The sequence below is a fragment of the Entelurus aequoreus genome, linkage group LG12 (assembly GCF_033978785.1).
Source record: "Entelurus aequoreus isolate RoL-2023_Sb linkage group LG12, RoL_Eaeq_v1.1, whole genome shotgun sequence".
NCBI lineage: Eukaryota > Metazoa > Chordata > Actinopteri > Syngnathiformes > Syngnathidae > Entelurus > Entelurus aequoreus.
In genome coordinates, this window is record NC_084742.1 from 31,501,689 (window position 1) to 31,522,926 (window position 21,238).

At 37.6% G+C, this 21,238-nt stretch overlaps 2 protein-coding genes across 3 annotated transcripts; both read left to right on the forward strand.

Annotated features, from left to right (window-relative positions):
- Positions 1-872: 872 nt before the first annotated feature.
- On the forward strand, positions 873-5,759 carry LOC133662029 (microsomal glutathione S-transferase 1-like). Its single transcript, XM_062065675.1, has 3 exons — positions 873-1,785; positions 1,862-1,953; positions 4,274-5,759. Exons 1-3 carry the CDS (start codon positions 1,738-1,740, stop codon positions 4,518-4,520), a joined length of 387 nt encoding a protein of 128 aa, XP_061921659.1. The 5' UTR covers positions 873-1,737; the 3' UTR covers positions 4,521-5,759.
- A 2,428-nt stretch (positions 5,760-8,187) lies between these two features.
- LOC133662031 (microsomal glutathione S-transferase 1-like) lies at positions 8,188-14,520 on the forward strand. Of its 2 annotated transcripts, none has more exons than XM_062065676.1 (4): positions 8,188-8,322; positions 8,394-8,536; positions 8,610-8,704; positions 12,478-14,520. In XM_062065676.1, the coding sequence occupies exons 2-4, from the start codon at positions 8,417-8,419 to the stop codon at positions 12,722-12,724; spliced, it is 462 nt and encodes a 153-aa protein (XP_061921660.1). In that variant the 5' UTR covers positions 8,188-8,322; positions 8,394-8,416; the 3' UTR covers positions 12,725-14,520. The 2 variants fall into 2 exon arrangements, with proteins under 2 accessions (XP_061921660.1, XP_061921661.1); XM_062065677.1 differs by having other exon boundaries at positions 8,252-8,322; positions 8,397-8,536.
- The last annotated feature ends 6,718 nt before the right edge of the window (positions 14,521-21,238 follow it).

Here is a 21,238-nt window from a genome sequence, read left to right on the forward strand (position 1 = left end):
TCATCATTTGAGCTATTCAACAGTTCTTATGTTTGAAAATGCGTAATTTAGGCCCCCAAATTTGCAGAATATGCTTAAAAAAATAGCCTCCAAAAATCAGCAAACCGGCCAAATAGATAAGACATTTCAATTTAGTTTTAATCCAAACATTTTGATGGAGGGACTCTACACTTCCTTCTGAATCTCAGTAAAACTCAAATATTGCTATTTGGTAACAGTAGAAGGGAAAGTCAAACACAAATACAAATAGACAGAGTAGATACAGAAAGGGTTAAAGAAAACACATTTTGGAGTTGTCATGATCCGTGGTCCGGATCATGTTTTGTTTAGTTATGTTCTGTTAGTTTTGGACTTCTTTAGTTTCTGTCTGTGCACCTCCTGAGTTTAGTCACCATGGTTACTTATGATTTTCACCTGCCTCTGTTGTTTGGGACACACCTGTGTCTAATCAAGAGACACTATTTAAGCCTGCCTTTCTGATCACTTGTCCTGGCTTCTTTATTTGCGTCACGCAACTGTTACGTGAGTTTTTGTTTGTCTCCTAGCCCCTGCTAGTGATCTTTGTCTGTGCTAAGTTGTAGCCTTAGCTTCCGGTGCGCTCGGCACTTTATCCAGTCGGTTTGTTTTCTGTTTTGGTACCTGTATTGTGTTATTTTACTATTAAATCATGCCGTTACCTGCAAGTCCTGTCCGGATTCGTCCATTTGCATCTTGGGAGAACAAAACCTGCATCATCATGCACCCCGATTGTGACATGAGTGTAATATTAGATAATAAAATGAACTGGAAATCTCATGTAAAAAGTATACAACATAAAGTAGCAAGAAACACGTCAATAATGAATAAAGCAAAATATGTTCAAGACCAAAAATCACTTCATATTCTCTACTGCTCACTAGTGTTACCATATCTGAGTTAATGTGTAGAAATATGGCGAAACAACTATAAAAAAGATCAATTAGAATAATACAAATTGATACCAATACCAATTTGATTCAGTTTATGAGACTGTTCAAACTACAAGTGTTCACAAAGTACACAGAACAATAATTATAATGAACATCTTGAACCCTTTTTTATCTCTTTTGACATAAATATTATTTATGTATTTAATATTTGTTTACTTACTATGGTATATTATTTATTTGTTCACTGTTCTGTTACAGAGAACAAGGAAATGGGATAAAATTGCTACAGTATGAAAAGGGGTAGGATTAAATAAACTCCCCTTCTTCCTACTCCTTTTCGGACGTGCTGTAATGAAACAACTGGAAATATGTGATGCGTTACATTGTATCGTATGCATGTTCGAAATAAACTGAAACTGAACTGAACTGAACTGAACTTCTTTGGCATTGAAATCATTCCTGATCAAGTCTTAATTTACCGTCTCATCTTATTCTTGCTGTTATCTCAGTGCAAGTTTTAACTGGACAACAACTTCACCATACAAAGCATTTCTTGCATGATCATTGCTTTTGAAAGCACATATCAGAGGAAGGGGTCTAAGCAAGAATGTTGTCCCGCCTCCAGAATTAGTAGTTGGGTGGTTTTAGGCAACCTAACCAGTTTTGTCCAGTTTCACTGCAACTGTCTCCACTGTAGGTAAGCTGATCCCCTTTTTCAGTGTGAATGTCCAGCTGCAGGTTTTGCACTAATTTTCGTCTTTTATATCGTAGCTATTGAAACTTTTGAAGTCATGTCGACGGCATTTACGCACTCATTGTTATCCTGAAGATGATGATGATGTCGAATGTTACAGCATATTACCGCTTAACCAGAGGGGTGGGTAACGATCGAGAGTCTATCAGTGATTGTTTAAAAACAACAATAAAACAGTAAACATCTCGTCCACATTTAGGCCTTTGCCAATGAGGAAGACGTAGGCCGTAGGTCTGCGGAGGAGAAGAAGAAGATGCTGAGAACCGATCCAGAAGTAGAGCGAGTTCGAAGGTGAGACATCGACAGAGAAATGATACTTTGGACTAGGATTGTCATGAGAGCAGAATTTCAGGAGGTAATACCGATACCTGTCAATATCCATCCATCCATCCATTTTCTACCGCTTGTCCCTGTGGGGGTCGCAGGGGCCTCTCCTGTGAATATCCATGATTCTCAATACTTATTCGATACCAAAATGAAATTGAAAAAAACTGAACCCATGTACTTTTAAATGGACTACTTTATTAAAAATGGTTCTAAACTGTATTAGTATTTAAGATTACTGTGCTTCAATATGTTTTTGCACAAAATTTCAATTGCAGTAGCAACTGCCAAATATAGATTTAAAAAAAGAACAGTCGGGGGCCTGTAGCCTCCCAGTACCACACAACAAACAATATTGTGCTTATAATTATGCTAATAAATAACAAAAACAAAACAAAAAAATAAACAACTATTTTACATTAAAAAGCAACAGCAGCGGCGTGTAGCCTTCACATACATGAATAAATATTGCTCCTACCATTCTTTCAATTTGGTGGTGACATCATCTTGTAATTAGTAATGGAATAGGCTTATAAAAAGTATTCATGTTTTTATTCGTTATTAATATCGACATTTAATTTGTTTGTCATTACACTGGTCCTAAGCCTTTTTGAGTTTGAGTTTGAGTTTGAGTTTATTTCGAACATGCAAGCATACAACATGATACATCACAATTTCCAGTTTCTCTTTTCAACATGTTCGAAAAGGAGTAGGAAGAAGCAGAGCTTATTTAATCCTACCCCTTTTCTTTTACATAACAGTTTCTAAAACTTTTGTTCACTTCCTGTTCTCAATTTATTCACAATATACTCCATAAGTAATCACAATAAAAATAAATAAATAAATAAATAATAATTGGTGAAGTAAGTTACATTTCATATGATGAGATAAGTAAGATTATTTTGAGAGTGAAAGAATGGATGAGTTAAATACATTCAGTATTCTTCTTCTTTGTACTTTGTAAACACTTCTTTGTACTTTGTAAACACTTTTTGCTCAAATGTTTTCAATGTTTGCTGTTTTTTAAAATTATTTTTCTACAACTATAAAAAAAGAGCTGCGTTGCACAAATAAAAGTTAAAAGTCACACCCACTGGGTGTGGTGAAATCTGTCCTTTGCATTTGACCCACCCCCATGTTCACCCCCTGGAAGGTGAGGGGAGCAGTGAGCAGCAGCGTGCGCAGCGCTCGGGAATCATTTGGGGATTTAACCCCCAATTCCAACCCTTGATGCAGGGAGGTAATGGGTCCCATTTTTATAGTCTTTGGTATGACTCGGCCGGGGTTTGAACTCACGACATTCCAGTCTCAGGGCAGACAATCTAACCACAAGGCCACTGAGCTGGTCTTCAGTCCACAGCTTTGTTTTACGTACTGTAATTCACCAGAAATGCAAATGACAGAAGAGTGTCCCTAAGCAGTGTCTTCTTAGAGTTCATGGAAGTGATAGAGTTTGGATTGCAAGTTTGTGTGAAAGTTGCCTGTACGCCTTTCATACTCCCTGGGCTTGTGGTGGCGGATCTTCGCTGTCAATTACGAGACGAATACTTGTCTTTTTTTGACTGCTTCTATTTGATTTCCGACTAAACACACAATTCTCTCTTTCACTTGTAATACGTCCTCTGCTTGCTAAATATAGCAACAAAGTCGCTAAATTGCCAACACAGATTCATTTTACTACGTCTTATTCTCTGGCAGGTGTGTCACAATGCATACCTCCACAATCCCATAATTCATTTATCAGCGAGGGTGAACCGCAGGCGCCATGTCCGTATTTGTGGACCAACAAGAGTCCTGTCTCCTATGAAAGTTTCAGACATATCGCGATTTTCTTGACATTTTTTCATAACTTTACTCCGGCTTACTCCCACCTCCAAAGACATGCACCTGGGGATAGGTTGATTGGCAACACTAAATTGGCCCTAGTGTGTGAATGTGAGTGAGTGTGAATGTTGTCTGTCTATCCTGTGATGAGGTGGCGACTTGTCCAGGGTGTACCCCGCTTTCCGCCCGAATGCAGCTGAGATAGGCTCCGGCACCCCCCCGCGATCCCAAAAGGGACAAGCGGTAGAAAATGGATGGATGGATTTATTAGATTTTGATGCACCAATTCTGTTTAGAAATGTGTAATTTAATCAGAAAAACGTCTGTTATGCGGTTATTAAAGTATGAAGTTTTAGTTTTGTTTGTTTAGTAGTATTTGTACATTGGACACCTTTAGGTTTTGCTACTTTTCAAATGTCAAAAATCAATTTAATTGAATCAATGGTATGCTTTTGTGAACCAGATGTCACCTGAATGACTTGGAGAACGTCGTTCCCTTCGTGCTGGTCGGATTGTTCTACGCTTTGAGCGGACCGGAACTCTCGTCTGCTCTGCTACACTTCCGCATATTCGCCGGCGCTCGGATCTTCCACACCTTCTCCTACCTCGGCCATCTTCCACAACCCTGCAGGGCTCTGTCTTTCTTCCTGGGCCTTCTGGTCAGCCTCTCCATGGCGTACGAAGTTCTCAGTAATGTTTTTGCTATCTGATGATGACGGCAGCAGACCAACAAGACCACTCAGCTTAGTGCTTCACTCTCAGGTTAAATTTGCTTTGTTGTTCAAGGTTTTGAACATGATTTGTAATAATTATTCATGAAACACAGTTGAAAATACCAAATAAAACACATTTTGTAGTGCTTGTTAAAAGAAATGAATACTTTAATCAATATTATGGTTAAGAAAACATATGCAACACCCCAGCTTGTTATACTGTTGTAAAGATCATCTGTGATGATCCGCTGCCCGGATCATATTCTGTTTACGTTTTCAAGTCACTTTGGTTTTCAGCACCTCTTGAGTTTGTTTGTTTCAGTTGCCATGACGGTAGATTGCACTCAGCTGCCTCTGGTTACTGTTCGAGACGCTCACCTGTTGTCCGGGCACTAATCAGAGGGCTATTTAGTCTTTGCCCTGGCCTCACTCGGTCTGGCTTCCTAATTTGCTATTTGCAACAGTTGATGACTTTTGTTTCATGCTCTGTACCTGCTAGCTTCCACGCTAGGCTCTTTGACTTGCTAGCTCCCACGCTAGCCCCTTTAGATTTTACCTTAAGTGCTATGAGCACGTTTTTCTTTTGTTCCCGTCTGATTTATTCCTTAAATAAATAATTTTTCTACCTGCACGCTGTGTCCGAAGTCCGTTGCATCCTGAGAGAAGAAAACCCCGCATCACCATGTGACCCGGTCGTCACATAATCATCCCTTTACAAGTTCGTGCTTGATCCGAACCCATTAAATTCCCTGAGTGACTTACAGGAAACACAATGTCATGTGACAGTCATGTGACTCCCAGGATGTGACTTCCTCAAAATGGCAGTCTGACAGGTAAGCTAGCTTATTTCCAACAGCTAACTTTTTGCTATAAAACGTCATTTTAAAGCCATTTAACAATAATGGTTCAATAGGATGGCAAATCTTACAATTGACATTCTAGTCTTGAATTCATATCTAAACAAGTTAACAAAATATCGCAATCAGGCTTTTAGCTCTAAAATGGCTAAAGCAAGCCTTACTACTAACTTCTAAAAAGCCATTCATGCCGCTGTAAAGCAGCTGTTTACAAACTTTACCCAGATGATAAATTTGTAAGTGACTTATGGCTTTTAGGACATAATGACATACACTACCTACACGTACTTAACACATGCACGCGAATTAGCTTTGTGTATTGTTAGTTAATGAAAGCTATTTAGCTAGCCAACGTTAGCTCTCATTGAATGTTTATTCTACCGTAACATCAACATAAGACTGCAAATTGTTTGCTGCTTCTGTTGGACTGTTTTTGTATATGTTTGTTTGTATGTTTTGTGCTCATGCACTCACTTCTTGCATGTATGTTTTGACCAAACAGCAGTGAGTAAAAGCCTGAACACCAAATAAACTCCTTGGGCCGATGTGTTTTTTTTAAATTCAATACATCCATCCATCCATCCATTTTCTACCGCTTGTCTTTTTTTTAAAATTCAATACATCCATCCATCCATCCATTTTCTACCGCTTGTCTTTTTTTTTTTTTTTGTCCTGTCCAGCTTCTCAGGCAAATCAAAGTGTTGATGTAGATGCCCATATGGGCTGTACAAATGTACTTTACAAAAGAGAAGTGTGGGATACTTCACTTGTTGCCTTATTTGTATTTGACTTTATTAAATGTATTTATATTATTATTTGGTGCAGCCGGGCCGGAGCAGGAGGGGATAAAAAGAGAAAAAAAGGAAGACAGAGGGGGAAATTGTGGGGACAAGAGGGGAATAAGATAGAGAGACAAAAACAACAGCAAACACAACAATAACAACAACAATAGATTAACATCAGCAAACAGGATATGTACAAATATGATGGTAAAAGTGATAGCAGAGAAGCAGTTAGTGAAATAAATAATAACACAGAAATGACAATGAGCATTATTACACTACAAATGGAGCAGTACAAATACCAATAGAAATAGCGCTATTGATAATGAACAATACCAATAATTTACCTCTATTATCAACAATACAGTTTTTCAAATGCAACAATACATATATGTAATGATAAATAGAGACACAAAAGAAAGCAGAAAACCGCTTGTCCTTTTTCAAGGTCGCGGGGGGTGCTGGAGCCTATTTCAGCTGTATTCGGGCAGAAGGCCGGGTACACCCTGGACAAGTCGACACCTTATCACAGGGCCAACACAGATAGACAGACACTATTCACACTCACATTCACACACTAGGACCATTGTTTAGTGTTGCTAATCAATATAATTATTAATTATTTAAACCACCATGGTACAGTGGTGTTTATGTTGCTCCGATACAAGCAGTCCTGCGGCGCGATTACTTGCACGACAATCAGTTAGTCAATTGCTAGATATTCTCCAATAAGCACACTTGGTTGGTCTCATATTTTAGTCAAATCATTTACAAAAGGCAAACATGGTAGGCTATAGGCTACTAAGAGCTAGCAACTACAGCCAAGACAGTGCCTCTCAATTATTTTATGTTACGCCCCTCCAGGAAGAAGAAAACATTTTGTGCCCCCCCCCCCCCCCCCCCCGCGCTCTCCACCAGGGCTATAAATAGTATTATTTGTTTATAAAATTGTTAAATACACCTCTTCATAATATTGTATCCTTATTAACATTAAGAAAAAAAGAAGCAAATATAGATGAACTTACAACAAATCATCCATTCTTAAGTAAATGAAGTTCAAGAAAAATGTGTGAAGAAAGGGGAAATATATGATATATGATTCCAACACTTTTCAGGTTTGTTTGCCTGCAAGCCCTTAATTGCCACAACCTTTACACCAGGACTATTCAACTGGAGGCCCAGGGGCCAAATCCAGCCTGTGTGTGACACCCTACCCGCCCCCGAGTTCAGTTCACGACTTGGGAAACAAACATTTTTGCAGCAAATTCCTAAAAACATGAGAGTGTTTGTGTTGTATAGAGGAACTTGGACCAAAATAAACACGTTGGCTGATCCTTGCATTGACATATTGAGGTCCAAACTTGTGATTTACATAACTGAGGCGTTCCTCAAGACATCCCTTGAAGTCCTCTACTTTAGACATTTGGGGGGAGGGGGCTATTTGTTCAACTTCTCTAGTTCTATTAGTGGTGTGCCTCAAGGTTTCATATTACGTCCTCGTTTTCATAATTGCTGCTATTCAACTGGTGACCCAACATTTCTGTTCAAAAAACTTGTGGGACTCAGATTCTTAAAAACCACTAGAGCGTTGTCATGGAGATGACCTTTGACTAGCTTTGACTATTGTTTCGTAATGCAACCCTAACCGGGGATTGAACCCAACCCTCTGCCAGAAAAAGGCAGAAGCATGCACCACTACATCACCAGGCAGCGACACACTTCCTTTTGTTGGTGACAGAGCAAGGAAAAACTGGGAATATGTTTCACATCAAGACTTCCAGGTTGGCCATCACAAAAATAGGACACCTTAATTTAGTTTTAATCCAAATATTTGGATCAATGTACTCTTTAAACTTCTTTCTTTTGGCATTGAAGTAGTTCCTGATCAAGTCTTGATTTTCCATCTTATCTTTTTCTTGCTGTTATCTCAGTGCAAGTCTTTATCAGCCCATTATTTCACTATGCAAAGCATTTTATGCATTATCATTGCTCCCGAAAGTCTTTGCTGTGTAAACACAGTGACAGTGCACAATAGGAGGGCCGTATCAGAGGAAGTGCTCCAAGCAGGAATTTCACCCCGCCTCCAGAGCTAGTAATAAAGTGGGTTGGGTTGTGTTTATGCAACTTATCCAGTCTTGTCCAGATCCACTGCCACAGCAGGTAAGCTGATCCACTTTTTCAGTGTGAACGTCCAGCTGCAGGTTTTGCACTAATTTTCGTCTTTTATATAGTAGCTATTGAAACTTGTGAAGTCATGTCGGCGGCTCTGATGCAAGATGAGGTGTTTAGGGCTTTCAGCACTTACGCGCTCATTGTTATCCTGAAGATGATGATGATGTCGCTTGTTACAGCATATTACCGCATAACCAGAGGGGTGGGTAATGAGAGTCTATCAATGATTGTTTAAAAAACAAAATCAAAACAGTAAACATCTCGTCCACATTTAGGCCTTTGCCAATGAGGAAGACGTAGGTCATGGGTCTACAGAGGAAAAGAAGAAGAAGATGCTGAGAACCGTTCCAGAAGTAGAGCGAGTTCGAAGGTGAGACATCGACAGAGAAATTATACTTTGGACTAGGATTGTCATGAGAGCAGAATTTCAGGAGGCAATACCGATACCTGTCAATATCCATGATTCTCAATATTTATTTGATACCACGATGAAATACACCCACTACCACTTTATTAAAAACAGTTTCAATTTGTATTTTTAAGACCAACATATTTTTGCACATACTTCTAATCGAAGGAGCAGCTGCATAGAGATAACTACACTTTGTATAACTGTATATGTATTTCAAGTATACAAAACAAACAATATTGTTCCTAATATTCTCTCAAAAAAGGTGGTGACGCCATCATGTAATTTCTAATGAAATAGGCTAGTAAAAAGACTAAGACATATATTTAAAGACAAATATTTGTGTTTTTTTTTTTCGCTGTTAGAATCAGTATCTCAGTTGTTTCTCATTACATGCCTTATAGGTTGTATTCATGTGACGTCACGAATATAATATATGCGAGACTCAAAGTGTTGGGCCGGCGAGCATCTGTTGTCATGACGTTCCCTTTCTCGAAGAAAAATGCTCTATGCTTGCGTCCATTTAGGCTGTTGGAACCGTTCAAATCGCAAAAAGAATAAGCGTTTCTGCAGAGTTCCTTGAGAGGTAATCAAAAAGAGCGAAAGAGTGCAAGATTTTACGAAAGACAACAAGAAAACGTGTCATGGACTAGAGTCCAAGGGAGCAGATTTGAAGAACGCATAATTTTGTAGTGATCATTTCGTTAAAAGTTTGATATATTTTTAATGTTTAGTATTTCCCATTTAACTATTATCTTAATATTATTTGTATTTTACCTTGTTTAGGAGTTCCTGAAACACATTTTTGCTAGGAGTGTTTCGTAAACCACCAACTCCGCGAGTCTAAATAAAATAAATCCAATGTGAGCACAATGTAAAAGAGTTAAGCTTTCACCAAAGGCAGCAATCATAAAAATAGCTTTCAGCACATACACAAAGTTAGACTGACCATACGTCCTCTTTTCCCCGGACATGTCCTCTTTTGCGGGCCTGTCCGGGCGGAGTTTCTTAAATGCCTCAAATGTCCGGCATTTTGAGTTAGGGTTGCCTGTATTTTCAATGTACGTCCAGGGTGAAGAAGGGGTTAAAATCAAAACAAATTGTGAAGGTGTGTGCACAGCAGCATTCCTGAGGGAGGGGCGGAGACAGAGAGAGCGAGAGAGTTATGATAAACGCGCATGCGTCGCCAGGCTCTGCTTTTTATCTATAGATTTATCAGATTTAATTTTTTATTATCTATAGCAGGGGTGTCAAAAGTGTGCCCCAGAGGCCATTTGCGGCCCACAGCTAATGTTTTAAAGGCCCACGGCACATTCTAAAAATACTATTAAAATAAACAAAAACATAACAAAAGTGAAATAAAAAAGCTTAAAGGTGAAATGTAATTTAGAAAAAGTTGCAATGTTGACTAATAAAACAAAGCTGTTTTTTTTCTTTCAAACTGTTATTGCTCAAAACATAATATTGAATCAAAATCAATGTTATTATGAATTATTGACTATCCAAGGTTCCGATTACTTCACATCAAATATTCCACTTTGAAAAATATTTTTGGTGGAAGATTTTGTGTGTTTGCCATTAAAAACATAGTTTTGTTTGACAGAAAAGGGCGGAAAACAAACAAACAAAAAAACAACATAAAAAAAACTAAAATATTTTGAAATGAGGAATAGATCTGAACTTGATGTAGACTCCAGAGATTTAAGCGTTAAATATAAAATGTATGTGTACCCTGGCACACCATTATCATCATTTGCTGACCGAAACAAAACACTTTTTACACTTTTAAACTGAAATAAATACACCTACAACTTATTAAATAAAAACATAGAAAAAACTACCAGCAGCGGTAAAGTTTAGATCCATGAAGGAAAGAAGAAAGTGAAAGATTGTTTATAACTGAATACATTTACATTTGTATACAAATTTGTTTTCTTTTTTTTATTATTTTTTAAAATTAATTAAGTAACATTTATGACAACCTTTTTCCAAAACACAATATAGAATGTGAGATATAACAGGATAATGCATATGTTTATAATTTTTTTTCAAAACACTTACAAAAAAGTGGGGCCCCAAAAATTTACTGTGGGACCACATTTTTATGACTTGATGGGGTCCCTGGGACCCCATTTTGAAAATTCCTAGCGCCAACACTGCTGTCAACAGAGGAGAAAAAATGCTTTATTTAAATAAATATATTATATATAAAACAAGTTCGAGTATCATTGCCAAATTTTCACCTAGTCCCGGTTGGCGTGCTGCCCGCCTTGGCACGCAAATATGTGTCCTCTTTTTGGGATTTCAGAATATGGTCAGCCTACACAACGTGGACATCTTCAGTTCTATTTTGACAAAGACGGGGAAAAAACACGCGTACTCGTAAACGATGCGAGGAACAACAGCAACAAGGCAACAAAAGAGGCTGTAGACACAAAGTTAAATCATAAATCATAAAATGCAACCTCACCCGAGCAAAAACGATGCACATTTATCCGGGAGAGTCTTGATACCAATTTCTTTGAGCCAGCCACACACAAAGAAGTTGTAGACCTCCATGCTTTTCTAAGTTTTCATCTGTTTTGTCATGTAGAATGATGTCTGGGGCACAAGATAGTTCGACATGTCTGGGAACGCGACAGGCGGATAATTCTTGGGATTACTCGAAAATCTTTTTCTGACAACGTGTAGGGACAGATTCGATTGTCTAATTGGATTTTTTTGCTTGTGTCTGGTTTTAGAGTTGAAATCTAGGCCCCCCGCGTACTTAGAGAGTTTGCACTCTGTTTGCTGCACAGTAGCCATGTTGGCTTGGTGGCCCACCACTTTGTTTACTTCCGTTCAAAAGTCACGTGACTGAATACAACCTATTGCTCTATTTATGAAATTTTGCAAGGTTTTTGTTTTGGTTTATTATATTTCTACATTGTACCATGGCTCCATTAAAAAGAGCTGCATTCAGCAAATATCCACACTTTGAACACCTCTGTTTTTTACGTAATTGTGTTGTCAAACGACGGAAGAGTGTCTCCAAGCGGTGTTTTTAACGCTTATAGAAGTGATAGAGGTTGGATTGCAAGGTCTTGAAGGTTTTTTGCACGGCGGTGGAAATGCACACTCCCTGGGCTTGTAGCACAGGATCTCCGCTGTCACTTGCGTGGCGAATACTTGGTCTTTCGTAACGCTTATATTTGATTACCGAATACATGCATGATGCAAGACACACTACATATTACTTTAACTTGTAATACGTACCTGTAGTCGCTAAATGTAGCAACAAAGTCGCTTAATTGGCAACACAGAGATACCTTGTGCTACGTTCTATTTTCTGGCAACGCAGGTGTGTATGAGATGTGATGTGAAGCAGGATTACAATGTATTACAAAGTTCTATTAGGATTGATTTATGAGTGCAGTCGAACCAGAAGCACCAAATAAGCAAAATTCCTGTCCCTGTTAAAGATGTACTGTATAATCACATTTTTCTAAAAATTCAATTTGTTTTGCTGTAACACATCTGCTTAGCAATGGCTAATTTAGTCAGGAAATTATGTTAGTGTGCCTGGAAATAAAGTGTCAACTTTTAGTCTTGCTTGTTTATTAGTATTTGTATTTGCAGTATTTTTAGCTGCAGATAGTCAGGCAGCACTTTGGACACCTTTAGTTTTAGTGACCAACATTTTTCAAATGTCAAAAATCATTTAACTGAATCAATGGTATGCTTTTGTGAACCAGATGTCACCTGAATGACTTGGAGAACGTCGTTCCCTTCGTGCTGGTCGGATTGTTCTACGCTTTGAGCGGACCGGAACTCTCGTCTGCTCTGCTACACTTCCGCGTATTCGCCGGCGCTCGGATCTTCCACACCTTCTCCTACCTCGGCCATTTCCCACAACCCTGCAGGGGTCTGTCTTTCTTCCTGGGCCTTCTGGTCACCCTCTCCATGGCGTACAACGTTCTCAGTAATGTTTTTGCTATCTGATGATGACGGCAGCAGACCAACAAGACCACTCAGCTTAGTGCTTCACTCTCAGGTTAAATTTGCTTTGTTGTTCAAGGTTTTGAACATGATTTGTAATAATTATTCATGAAACACAGTTGTTCTGTAAATGACAAATACAATACATTTTGTACCGCCTGTTATGAGACATGAATACTTTAAGCAATATTTTGGTAAAAAACAAACAAACAGAACATATACAATACCCTGGCTCAGGGGTCGGCAACCCAAAATGTTGAAAGAGCCACAATGGACCAAAAATACAAAAGAGTAATCTGTCCGCAGCCATATATATAAGTCTTATAATGAAGGTAACACATGACATAAGTGTCTATATTAGCTATAACAGCCTACTATCAAAATAACTATGTGTCGCAGGCTGAAGCAAATCTGCGTTGACAGAAATGCTGCAATGTAATATTTATTCTACACATTTTTACAACATTAGGAACCATTAGTAAATCAGAGGCTACTCAGAAGGTGAGATAACTCCTGGAAATGACTGGCTTTTAATGGCCGAAGGTGTAGATGTGTGTGTCCAATTTAAAGGAAACAGCAGGCTTCTTTTAATAGACTTATTACAATCTTTGGCAAGCTAGGTAATGTTTGCTGTGGTCTGGAACAACATGGCACACAACTATCAGAAACGCAGCCAATATTACGTACAGATAATGTGTCATGAGACATGCAAAACTAAATTATATATGAAGAGGATAACATTAAAGGATATGAAATGAGCTCAAATATACCTACAAATGAGGCATAATGATGCCATATGTACATACAGCTAGCCTAATAGCATGTTAGCATTGATTAGCTTGCTGTCATGCACTGACCAAATATGGCTGAGTAGCACTCCAACAAGTCAATACCATCAACAAAGCGCACCTTTGTGCATTCACGCACAGCATAAAACTTTTGGTGGACAAAATGAGACAAAGACGGAGTGGAAGATTTTACATGTAAAAAAACTGTTGCATCACAGTCCACACTATGGTGAGTTCAAGAACCGCAACAACAACAATTGGGAAGGTTTGTGTCATGTTTGTCCTCAAACAAAAAACATACTAAAACAAAAAAATCATTTTCCCCCCATTTTTTCCATTTTCAATCCTTTTTAAAAAAATGCTCCATGGAGCTGCAAGGAGTTGCTGACCCCCGCCCTAGTTTGTTATACTGTTGTAAAGATAATCAGCCTCTCATCATCCGCTTACAATGTTGGGCTTGATTCAAACCCATTTTAAAACCCTTTGTGACTGATAGGAAGTACTTTGAAGTGACTGTCATGTGACAGTCATGTGACTCCCAGGACATGATTTCCCCAAAATGTCAGTCTGACAGGTAAGCTCGCTTATTTCCAACAGCTTATTTTTTGCCATTAAAGGTAATTTTAAAGCCATTTAAAAACACCAATGCTTCAATAGGATGTCAAATATTACAATGCAATGGTTCATACTATATTTCTGCAATGAATTCATACAAAAACAAGCGAGAAAAAAATAATGCTATCAGGCTTTTAGCCTTAAAATGGCTATGGAAAGCCAGACAAGCAAAAATGCTAATATGCCACTCAAGCCGCTTTTAAAAGGGCTAATTATAATTTTTATGCAAATACCAACTTTCCAAAGTGTTTAAAGCAATACATACACGTACGTAACGTAACACATGCACCACTTTAGCTTTGTGTGCTGTTTGCTAATGATAGCAAAGTTGGTTTGTTGAAGTTTATATCGAACATGTATACAATTTCAGCATGATACATCACATTTTCAAATTTTTTTATTTCTCTTTACATGTCCGAAAAGGAGTAGGAAGAAGCAAATCCTATTTAATCCTGTAGCTCTTTTCCACTTCATAGCACCTACTAAAACATATGTTCACTTCCTGTTCTCAATATGTAACACGATTTACGTCATTGAACTCTAAACACAACAGTTCTCTTACAGTAATAACTAGGGATGTCCGATAATGGCTTTTTTGCCGATATCCGATATTCCGATATTGTCCAACTCTTAATTACCGATACCGATATCAACCGATACCGATATATACAGTCGTGGAATTAACACATTATTGTGCCTAATTTGGACAACCAGGTATGGTGAAGATAAGGTCCTTTTAAAAAAAAATTAATACAATAAAATAAGATAAATAAATTATTAACATTTTCTTGAATAAAAAAGACAGTAAGACAATATAAAAACAGTTACATAGGAACTAGTAATTAATGAAAATGAGTAAAATTAACTGTTAAAGGTTAGTACTGTTAGTGGACCAGCAGCACGCACAATCATGTGTGCTTACGGACTGTATCCCTTGCAGACTGTATTGATATATATTGATATATAATGTAGGAACCAGAATATTAATAACAGAAAGAAACAACCCTTTTGTGTGAATGAGTGTGAATGAGTGTAAATGGGGGAGGGAGTTTTTTTTTGGGTTGGTGCACTAATTGTAAGTGTATCTTGTGTTTTTTATGTTGATTTAATAAAAAAATAAAAAATACAAATAACAACACAATACCGATAATAAAAAAAACAATACCGATAATTTCCGATGTTACATTTTAAAGCATTTATCGGCCGATAATATCGGCAGGCCGATATTATCGGACATCTCTAGTAATAGCTATTTAAGTTTAGTCTAGCTAACGTTAGCTCTCATTAAATGTTTAATCTATTGTAACGTCAACAGCAAAATAGCAAATTGTTTGCTGCTTCTCTTGGACTGCTTGTACCTGCCTGCACTCGCTTCTTGCATGTACGTGTTGACAAGACAGAGGTGAGTGACAAGTCTGAACGGCAAACAAATTCCTCGGGCCGACGGGTTTTTAAAAATTCCAAGTAAATGTAAATGAAGATGTAGTCATCCAAAATATATATATGTTCTGTTAAACCAGGGGTGTCAAACTCATTTTAGATCGGGGGCCACATGGAGAAAAACTACTCCCAAGTGGGCCGGATTGGTAAAATCACGGCATGATAACTTAAAAATAAAGACAACTTCAGATTGTTTTCTTTGTTTAGAAATAGAACAAGCACATTCTGAAAATGTCCAAATCATAATGTGGTTTTTGTTTTTGTTTTTTTACACTTACATGTTGCAGTTAATAGTATTCTATCTTTGTTTGTCGTTATGTATACTTTCTGAATAAATTATGTGATAATGTTCATCAGTCAACTCATTGGTGTTCATTTTCAATCTATCAAGATAAAAAATAATATCAAAATAAAATTACAAGATTTTATTTATGTAGTTTGCTAATTTTCCTCAACTGATGCAGTAACATCTTGTAGTTATTGTTTTTTTTTTTTTTTACATATGTAGCATAATCTACAAAGATATAAATAATTGGTATTGCGACATCTAGTGGACACATTTAGATCAGCAGTTTTTTTCATTCAAAAATTTCGGCTCATTTTTATACTCATCCCGTGGGCCGGATAAAACCTGTTCGTGGGCATGATCCGGCCCGCGGGCCGTACATTTGACACCCCTGTGTTGAACTATTACTGGTAAAACATAAGCTAGGCAGTGGTGGTCTTGTTATATTTTTTTGTAGAGCTGTCAAAATTAATAATTTAACTCATGAGATTAATCACAAAAAATGATCGCATTATTGATGAACACGCTTAGATTAATAATCATGTCATTTATTTTACCCTAACCACTATAGGGTTGGTGATCAGATCAATGCGTAGATCAGTACAAAAATGAGTGAGGAGACTCCCACTGGTGTGCTCGTTTGCAAATTTCACTCCAAAATACATCTTGAAAGAACTTTAGGTCAAACTTTTACCAAGTTTTGAGCAAATAAGTGACATGCATTCAAGTAAAACATTTAAAATTGTTACTGGATGACATTCTGACAATTAAATTGCATTTGTGTGCAAATATTGGGGTCTTTTCTTCAGTAAATTTTAAAGAAGTAACCTATGTATCGATGATTAATCATGATTAATCCAAATTATTAATCTGATTAAAAGAGTTATTAGACAGCCCTGATTTTTCTTAGTTTGCCACATGTAACGGTCAAGTTTTAAACAGCTCCTCTAATTCAAAGTACACATTTCTAATGTATACAAAAAGTGACCAATTGAGTTATTTACAAATAAGGAACACACAAATTAGTTGTATTTCACTAAAACACATCACAAACCACCTGGTCTGTGGTAAATTCCGCATAATAAGTCTGGGTTTTCTCTGTCTGAGTTAATGCAACACTACATCTTACAATTATTATTGTATATACTGTACTAGGGGTGTACAAATTATAATTAGAGCATTCTCATTTAGAGAAAAGCTGTCTCAGGGCGACAACACAGTTATTTTAATGCTCAAAAGCATATTGTGTGGCCGTGAGCAAGGGATCGGACACTACAAAGAGCAAGCAAACAAAAGCTTGTCACACCCTCTACTTTACACATTTTTCTCTCTAGTCTTGCCTCCTGACTCCAATAAATCACATGTCTGTAGTTCTTCAATCATGGAAAAATCAGCTTTTTACTGTGTCATTGTTACAAACAAACCCACATAAGCATAGCTGGTGACTTTTTTTTTTAAAAGAAGTTTCACTTTTTACTTTTTTTTCTTTTTTTATCCTTTTATGATGTTGCTTCTGTTGTTTTAATGTATTGTTTTATTAATTCACCCATATTTTGTACAGAAAGTTGTGATTTCTTTTGTGAAAAGTGTAAAATGTACTTACTTGCTTTTGCATCTCATTGCACTTAACTGTGGTGCATTCAAGAACCCTTGATTAAAGTTAAAAACAGAGGCGTCACTAGGTTTTAAAGACGGGGGAGGCTAAATCCCCAGGAGATGCACTAATAATAATAGAATCATATAATAATTATAGCATGTAATATTATGATTATTGATTGTACGTGAATCGGCTAACATCTACAGTAAAGGAAAACTTGACATATTTATAGTCATGTTCAAGTGAATAATGACTAATTATATGATTTTTTAAATTCATACTATTGCCACTTTATATTGCATTTTTTGGCACTTTTTTGTAAAAAAACCCCAACAACTTAAAAAAAATAAATTATTATTATTTAGTGGGGTTTGTCGAGTTATATTCTAGTTATGTTAATCCCATCTTTAAGAAGTCAAAAACCTTATTAAGCCTTTTCTATGTTTTAAAAGCGGGTTTCAACCAAATCCAAAGTTCTAAAAAAAAGGATTAACCCAAACCTTAGACCAGTGGTGTCAATCTCATTTTAGGTCAGGGGCCGCATGGAGAAAAATCAAATAAAATCATGGCATTAAAACTAAAAAATAACGACAACTTCAGATTGTTTTCTTTGTCTTACTTAGGCCAAAAATAGAACAAACACATTCTGAAAATATTACAATAAAAATATAGAAAAAAATACCGGCAGCGGTAAAGTTTAGATCCATAAAGGAAAGAAGAAAGTGATTAAATGTTTATAACTGAATACATTTACATATGCATTAAAATGTGTTTTCTTTTGTATAATTTTTTTAAATGAATTAATGTTCGTGACAACCTTTTTCCAAAACACAATATAGTGTCATGTCTGTTGATCATGTTTTTGTTTTAGTCAGGTTCGGTTTTGTTTTTGGACTTTTTGTACACTTAGTTCTTGCTTTTCACTCCCTTGTTTTGTCACCATAGCAACCATTAGTTTCACCTGTTTCACGTTTTGAGTCTTTTTCTCTTGATCGTCCTGGTGACATTATCTATCCTATCCATCCATACTACCTCTGCTACCCATGATATTCCTGTCTACTATAGTTCATGCTTCATGCCATGCCACAGTAAGTGTTTTTGTTTCGTGTTTATAGTTAATTGCCTTTGTGCTAGTCTTTTGTAGTGATAGGTTGATGACGCGTCATGAAGCGTTTCGACACATTGCAAAACTGTATTGATACTGTGTCGATACTGTGTCACTAAATACTGACATCTGCTGGACATTTAAAATCCCTACAGGCAACCTATGGACCGACTCAACTGACACTGATTTTATGACCTAGTATATACAATAATATAAACCAAGTCATTGTATTTCATTTAGGATTATTCCATATCTTAATTTAAATAAAAATATATTTTTATCTTTTTTATATACAGTCAATAAATAATGTGAACATGTATCGTGACTAGGATGGTAGAAGGTGGGGATTGAACCCCAGTAACCGGCAACCCTCCGATTGCTGGCACGGCCACTCTACCAACTTCACCACGCCGTCATTCCTTTAACATTCTCTAGTAACAGCATTCCATGATTAATATCAATAAATCAACATTAATAATAAATGACAGAAAAATAAGCACACGTATGACTGAGGAGTCAGAGTGTAACTTTGTGTGGTGTTTGAGTTGTCCGACTTTTTGTGTGGCCATAAACGTACCAGTGGCTTAGTGGTATGCGTGTTGTTGACGAACACCGTTAGGGCCGCTTGTTGTCACTGTCACTCAAAGTTGCATTTCAAAATTACACAGAATAAATGTTTATTTTGTTTAGAATTCAGATAGGTTTGATTTGGTGCGCGGCATACATTTGCTGTGCGGCGCACAGTGTGCGCAGAGGACGCTTGAGCAGTGCGCAATTGCGCAGGCGCGCACCTTAGAGGGAATGTTGCTCACAGGGCACAGAGGAGGCGTCAGTGCGATACAGTTCGCGTATCGGTCACGTGACCAAAGCAGCTCATGATCGGTCACGTGACTTTCTAAAAGCGGTACGCGCACTGACACAGGGTATCGCTCTATGAGCTCGACGCATGCGCCGATGCATCTGTGTTGCCGGACCCATCACTAGTCTTTTGGTTTCATTAGTCAAGTTTGTTCTCCGCCATTGTGCGTGCCTTTTGTTTGCTTCCTTTTTTGTAGTCTGTTACTGTTTAAAATAAAAGATGTACTTACGTTCACGTCTTGCCCGCGCCAACTTTCCTTTGCATTCCGGGAAAACAAACCCCAAAGTCCACGTATTGACAGATAGAATGTGAGATACAACAGGATAATGCATACATTTATCATTTGTTTTCAAAACGGTTACAAAAAAGTGGGACCCCAACAATTTAAGTGGACCCCGACTTATTTGGGTGTTACCATTTAGTGGTCAATTGTACGGAATATGTACTGTACTGTGCAATCTACTAATAAAAGTCTCAATCAATCAATCAAACCCCATTTTTATGACTTGATGGGGTCTCTGGGACCCCATTTTGAAATTTCTTAGCGCGAAAACTGATGGAGTATTGGTGCGTGCAAAACATCCGTCCTGCAGGCCACTGATATCAAAAATCGTCCCGGGGGCCACAGATAATTCATTCCGCGGGCCTTGACTTTGACACCATTGCCTTAGACCTAACTCTACCCATCTCTAAAAATAAAACTAGTTAAGAACTGAGCTCTTTTTTGTCATTTTTTTCATTGAAATTCTTTTTTTTTTTTTTTACTCTCGTATGGTAATCAATCAAATAGCGACTGAATGGAATCAGGATTTGCACTTTTAATTACTGTTAAGTCTGATGCAATGTCCTCACAGCTTTGATCGCTGCTACAATAAGACAGGTGTCAGCTCCTCCCTTTGCTTTCAGACATTCATTCCTATCTTATCTTACGACTTGTCTTTGCTATTCATGACCGACACACACACATACACACACACACACACACACACACACACATACATACTCGCGCACACACGCGTCTCGCATTTAAATAAGTAATACCGATGTTTTTAGCCAGGACGGGGGTCCAACTAATTTACATACAAACAGATAAACAACCATGTTTTCCACTCAGCCACTCTTTAGTCAAATACGTTTGAGGAAAGTTAGCGCAATACCTGGATATCCACAAGCTAGGATCCCAGTCTTCTTGGTTCAACTGGTCTGCCAAGAGTCTTTCATGGTTTATTTGTTTCAGACACGCTTAACAAGTTACATCGAGGAACTTGCACAAGTCATCATATCTGAAAAGGAGCATGATTTGGTTTAATTCCACACCTTCTTGTGCTAGTGATCGTTTGTTCCTCCCAGAAGGGTTAAGACTAAATACGGGTATGTCGAGTTAATAAATTGACAGAAAATACTACGGGTGGACCATTCCAATATTGATGTATGATATCTGTCAACATTTTTTATATTGGATTATATCGGATTATGTGTACAGTAGGGGAAGGTTTCATATGCCCCATTCCTGGGTGGACCTCGCATGAGAGGAAGAGGGAGATTTAATCATTTTTGCATTGAGGCAGCAAATTATGGTAAGGGCCACTCTACATACCAACTGGTCAAATTTGGAATTGCCACAAAATACATTTTAGAAATGTTTATCATTCTACTGCCATCTGGAGGCTAAAGTGGATAGTGCACCCCCGTAATTTGTCATGTTTCATGTGTCAGGTAAACCGCAACGAATGGGGCCACATGAATCCTCCTTCTTACTGTCTCTGATATAAGATCTGATACAATCAGTCCTGCAGCGTGTCTACATGTGCAAAGCGCCACCGTGAG